Source organism: Trichechus manatus, unplaced genomic scaffold (genome assembly GCF_000243295.1).
Source record: "Trichechus manatus latirostris isolate Lorelei unplaced genomic scaffold, TriManLat1.0 scaffold00024, whole genome shotgun sequence".
In the NCBI taxonomy this organism is placed as follows: Eukaryota; Metazoa; Chordata; class Mammalia; order Sirenia; family Trichechidae; genus Trichechus; species Trichechus manatus.
This window is the reverse complement of record NW_004443960.1, coordinates 2,003,589-2,009,829: the sequence shown is the minus strand read 5'-3', so window position 1 is coordinate 2,009,829 and position 6,241 is coordinate 2,003,589. Positions and strand designations below refer to the sequence as shown.

The following is a 6,241-nucleotide window of genomic DNA, read 5'->3' as shown; positions in this document are numbered from 1 at the left end:
AGTCCCCGTGAGTGCTGGGGTCCGGGATGTGGGACTCGGCAGGGGCACAGGGGAGACGGAGTCCCCGTGAGTGCTGGGGTCCGGGATGTGGGACTTGGCAGGGGTACAGGGGAGACGGAGTCCCCATGAGTGCTGGCGTCCGGGATGGGGGGCGAGGCCCAGACCCCTCTGTGGGTGGCAGGGGTGGGGGAGACGCCCTCGCCACCCAGCAGGCTGGCCGCACACACCTGGGAAGGTCAGGTGCACGAAGGCCTTGAACTCCTCCAGTGCTGCCTTCTGCCCGTCGGCCCGGACCTTGGCCCGCAGGGAGTAGCCGCTGCCAAACTTGCTCTTGAGGTGCTGCGGGCTGCCCAGGCACTTGAACTGGCCCTGCACCATGATGGCCAGCCGGGTGCACAGGGCCTCACACTCCTCCATGCTGGGGGAGAGGTGGGCGGTCCTGAGACGGGGTGGACGCACGCCGCGGGGCCGAAGGCTTCACACACAGGAGGTGCTGGCGCCCAGATCAGGCCGTTCCTGATTCCCATGTTCAGACTGTTCCCGGAGGCAGAGCCCGCCCCCCCACTGGCCCCGAGAGACCCGGCTCTACCTGTGGGAGGTGAAGACGATGGCCTTGCCGGACTCACGGGCCCGTGCCACCGTGTCCCAGAGCAGGCGCCGGGCCACGGGGTCCATGCCAGTGGATGGCTCGTCCAGGAAGATGACCGCGGGGTCTCCGATCAGGGCGATGATGGCGCTCAGCTTCCTCTGGTTACCACCACTGAGGGCAGAGGGGAAGGTCAGAGTGAGGGCTCGTCAGTCTCCGACAGTGAACTTGCTGGTCCAGCAGCCCCACTTCTGGTTACAGGGGCACCTCTGTTCAGGAAGTGCCTTGTGGCTTTCAATAACACAGCCCAACACCCTCACTGAGGGCTGTAATGTGACCTGGGCTGTCCAGTCTGGGCACAAACCATCCCCTGGGTGAGTACGTGGTCCATGAGTCATCTGCAGGAGTCTCTGTGGATGTTTGAGGGGCCCCTGGTGGCACAAATGGCTAACACTTGGCTGCTAACTGCAAGGTTGTTGATCTGCCCAGAGGTGCCTCAGAAGAAAGGCCTGGCAATCTACTTCTGAAAAATCAGCCACTGAAAACCCTTTGGAGCACAATTCTAATCGGACACACATGGGGTCACCATCAGTTGGAGTCAACTCGATGGCATCTGGTTACTGGATGTTAGGGATGGAGCTTCTCCATCTGAGGGTAAGGGCAGAGGGCTATTTTAACTAACTTTTTAAAACACACACACTTAAGTAGCGTTCACTATGTACAAGGTCTGCAAAGTTAAGTCATTCAGTCTTCAAAAGACCGTATGAAGTTGAATGAGGAAGACAACTTCCTTGAAACCGAAGCCATCAGAGAGGAGTGTGGTGCCAAGGATGGGGTGGTGGGAAGCCTCAGCTGAGCCTGGAGTCGACCTGACCCTTCTGGGGGCCGGCCTCTCTGGACTGCCCAGTGCCACTGCACCACGTACCTCCAGGGGGCGCTGCATATAGCGTCCTTTGTGAAGCTAATTTGAGGGGTCTTCCTTAGCAGAACATCAGTAACACTGATGCCCCAGACAGAGGGATGGGGGCACATGGGCCTAGAAGGTAAATGCGCCCCAAATGGGACATCCTCACGGGAGGAAGGAAGGAAGGGCCGTCTCCACCAATCTGGACAGTAACACCTCTGATGCTGTCTGTCTGTGCTCAGCCAGGTAAACTAAGGCTATGTCTGCAGCCCACGGCCAAGAGGAGGCAGTGCGTGGGGCAGCCCCGACCAGCGGCCCGCCCTTCACAGGGGATGGGGTGGCATGGACCAGGCAGCTCCCCCTCGGGCTTGCCCTGAGAAGAACCAGAGCTTACCTGTGCCTGGAGGTGGGCGGGGGGGCCGAGGGCAGCCCAAGCCTCACCTGTAAGTATGTACCAGCTTGTTGGCGGCCGTGTACATGAGTAACTCATCCAGCAGCTGGTCCACGCAGGCCCTGATGTAGCACTCGGGGATGCCCCGGAGCCGGGCGTACATGACCAGCGTCTCCCGTGCCGTCATGTGGTCCAGCAGGGCGTCAATCTGAGGGCAGTAGCCAATGCGCTGCCATACCTGAGGGTCAGACAGCCCGGGAGGGAACCAGTCAGGCAGAAAGGCTGCCCCACTGAAACAAGACCCATACCTCACACCATGCACAAAAACTAACTCAAAATGGATCAAAGACTTAAATATAAAATCAAAAATGATAAAGATTGTGGAATAAAAAATAGGGACAATGCTAGGAGCCCTAATATACGGCATAAACACAATACGAACCATAAGTAACAATGCACAAGCACCAGAAGAGAGACTAGATAACTGGGAGCTCCTAAAAATCAAACACACTCATCAAAAGACTTCACCAAAAGAGTCAAAAGACAACCTACAGACTGGGAAAAAATGTTTGGCTACGACAAATCCTAGTAGCGTCTAATCTCTAAAATCTACAAGATACTGCAAAACCTCAACAACAAAAAGGCAAATAACCCAGTTTAAAAATGGGCAAAGGATATGAACAGGCACTTTGCCAAAGAAGCTATTCAGGCAGCTAACAGACACATGAAGAAAAGCTCACAATCATTAGCCATTAGAGAAATGCAGATCAAAACTACAGTGAGATATCTTCTCACCCCAACAAAGCTAGCACTAATCCAAAAAGCACAAAACAATAAATGCTGGAGAGGTTGTGGAGAGACTGGAACACTTATACACTGTTGGTGGGAATGTAAAATGGTACAACCACTTTGGAAATCTATTTGGCACTTTCTTAAAAAGCTAGAAATAGAAGTACCATATGATACAGCTATCCTGCTCCTTGGGATATATCCTAGAGAAATAAGAGCCGTCACACGAATAGATATATGCACACCCATGTTCACTGCAGCACTGTTCACAACAGCAAAAAGATGGAAACAACCTAGGTGCCCATCAATGGATGAATGGATAAACAAATTATGGTATATCCACACAATGGAATACTATACAATGATAAAAAACAATGATGAAGCTGTGAAACGTAACATGGAGGAAGCTGGAGGTCATTAATGCTCAGTGAATTTAGTCAGTCACAGAAGGACAAATATTGTATAAGACCACTATTATAAAAACTCAAGAAAAGGTTTAAACACAGAAGAGAACATTCTTTGATGGTTACAAGAGTGGGGAGGGAGGGGGAAGGTTATTTACTAACAAGATAGTAGATAAGAATTACCTTAGGTGAAGGGAAGGACAGCACACACTACAGGGGAAGTCAGCACAACTGGACTAAACCAAAGCTAAGAAGTTTCCTGTATACAATCAAACACTTTGAGGGACAGAGTAGCAGGGGTAGGGGTCTGGGGACCATGCTTTCAGGTGACATCTAGGTCAATTGGCATAACAAAGCTTATTAAGAAAATGTTCTGCATCCTACTTTGGTGAGTGGCATCTGGGGTCTTAAAAGCTTGCAAGCGGCCATCTAAGATCCATCAATTGGTCCCAACCACCTGGAGTAAAGGAGAATGAAGAACACCAAAGACACAAGAAAAGCATTAGCCCACGAGACAGAAAGGGCCACATAAACCAAAGACTTCCTCAGCCTGAGACCAGAAGAACTAGATGGTGCCCGGCTACCACCAATGACTGCCCTGACAGGGAACACAACAGAGACTACCGGATGGAGCAGGAGAAAGGTGGGGTGCAGAACTCAAATTCTAGTAAGAAGACCAGACTTAATGGTCTGACTGAGACTGGGGGAACCTCAGAAATCATGGCCCCTGGATTCTCTATCAGCCCAGAACTAAAACAGTTTCTGAGGCCAACTCTTCAGACAGGGATTGTACTGGACTGTGGGACATAAAGTGATACTCGTGAGGAGTGTGCCTCTTAGCTCAAGTAGATACAAGACACTAAACAGGCAGCTTCTGTCCGGAGGGGAGATGGGAAGGCAGAGAGGGTTAGGAGCTGGTTGAATGGACATGGGGAATCGGGTGGAAAGGAGGAGTGTGCTGTCACAGTATGGGGAGAGCAATTAGAGTCACATAACAATGTATGTATAAACTTCTGTATGGGAAAAAATTAAAAAATTATTTTAAAAAACGTCATTAAAAAGACAGAAAAGACCAAAATGGATGTCAGAAGAGACTCTGAAACTTGCTCTTGAACATCAAGCAGCTAAAGTAAATGGAAGAAATGATGAAGTAAAGGAGCTGAACAGAAGATTTCAAAGGGCAGCTGGAGAAAACATAGTAAAGTATAATGAAACGTGTAAAGACCTGTAGTTAGAACATCAAAACGGAAGAACACACTTGGCATTTCTCAAGCTGAAATAACTGAAGAAAAAATTTCAAGTCTTGAGTTGCAATATTGGAGGATTCTACAGGGAAAATATTGAACCATGCAGGAAGCATCAAAAGCGAATGGAAGGAATACACAGTCATTGTACCAAGAAGAACTGGTCAACATTCAACCATTTCAGGAGGTAGCACGTGATCAGGAACCGATGGCACTGAAGGAAGAAGTCCAGGCTGCAGTGAAGGGAATGTTGAAAAACAAGGCTTCAAGAACTGACGGAACACCAACTGAGATGTTTCAACAAACAGATGCAGAGCTAGAGTGCTCGCTCGTCTATGTCAAGAAATTTGGAAGACAGCTTCCTGGCCAACCAGCTGGAAGAGATCCATATTTATGCCCATTCCAGAGAAAGGTGATCCAAGAGAATGTGGAAATTCTCGAACAATATCATTAATAGCGCACACAAGTAAAATTTTGCTGAAGATCATTCAAAAGCAGTTGCAGCAGTACTTCGACAGGGAACTGTCAGTTCAAGCTGGATACAGAAGAGGAACTAGGGATATCATTCTGACGTCAGATGGATCTTGGCTGAAAGCAGAGAATACCAGAAATATATTTTTACCTGTGTTTTGTTGACTGTGCAAAGGCATTCGACTGTGTGGATCATAATAAATTACGGATAACACTGTGAAGAATGGGAATTCCAGAACAGTTAATTGTGCTCATGCAGAACCTGTACATAGACCAAGAGGCAGTCATTCGAACAGAACAAGGGGATACTGTGTGATTTAAAGTTAGGAAAGGTGTGCGTCAGCGTTGTATCCTTTCACCACATTTATTCAATCTCTATGCTGAGCAAATAATTTGGGAAACCGGACTATATGAAGAAGAATATGGCATCAGGATTAGAGGAAGACTCATTAACAACCTGCAATATGCAAATGACACAACCTTGCTTGCTGAAAGTGAAGAGGACTTGAAGCACTTACTTAATAAAGATCAAAGACCACAGCCTTCAGTGTGGATTACACCTCAACATAAAGAAAACAAACATCCTCACAACGGGTCCAATAAGCAACATCATGATAAACGGGGAAAAGACTGAAGTTGTCAAGGATTTCATTTTACTTGGATCCACAATCAACACCCATGGGAGCAGCGGGCAAGAAATCAAAGAGATATTGCATTGGGCAAATCTGCTGCAAAAGACCCCTTTCAAGTGTTAGAAAGCAAAGATGTCACTTTGAGGACTAAGGTGCACCTAACCCAAGCCATGGTATTTTCAATTGCCTCATATGCATGTGAAAGCTGGAAAATGAATAAGGAAGACCGAAGAAGAACTGATGCCTTTGAATTATGATGTTGGCAAAGAATATTGAATATCCAATGGACTGCCAGAAGAACAAACATATCTGTCTTGGAAGAAGTACAGCCAGAGTGCTCTGTAGAAGCAAGGATGGAGAGACTTCATCTCATGTACTTTGGACATGTTATGAGGCAGGACCAGTCACTGGAGAAGGGCATCATGCTTGGTAAAGTAGAGGGTCAGTGAAAAAGAGGAAGACCCTCAATGAGACAGATTGACACAGTGGCTGCAAGAATGGGCTGAAGCATAACAATGATTGTGAGGATGGCGCAGGACCAGGCAGTGTTTTGTTCTGTTGTACATAGGGTCGCTATGAGTTGGAACCAACTTGATGGCACCTAACAACCAAAACAAAAATTTATAATAATAAATTGTCAGGACTGGCAGCAAAAATTCTGTGGTTCTAGCAGACAAACATCAGCTGTTGTTGTTGTTGGGTGCCACAGAGTCCGTTTCTGACTCATAGCGACCCCATGTGACAAAGCAGAACTGTCCCATGGGGTTTTCTAGGCTGTAATCTTTATGGGAGCAGATTGCCAGGCCTTTATCCCATAGAG

General features: G+C 48.1%; 1 protein-coding gene across 1 annotated transcript in view; it reads right to left on the bottom strand.

Annotated features, from left to right (window-relative positions):
- LOC101351480 (ATP-binding cassette sub-family A member 17-like) overlaps nt 1–6,241 on the bottom strand; it is an 84,656-nt gene that overhangs the window by 1,598 nt on the left and 76,817 nt on the right. Inside the window, exons 27-29 of the mRNA XM_012554588.1 lie at nt 1,932–2,119; nt 590–760; nt 228–418 (exon numbers count right to left, since the gene is read on the bottom strand). Coding sequence (XP_012410042.1) covers nt 228–418; nt 590–760; nt 1,932–2,119 — 550 coding nt within the window. The remainder of the gene's footprint in view (nt 1–227; nt 419–589; nt 761–1,931; nt 2,120–6,241) is intronic.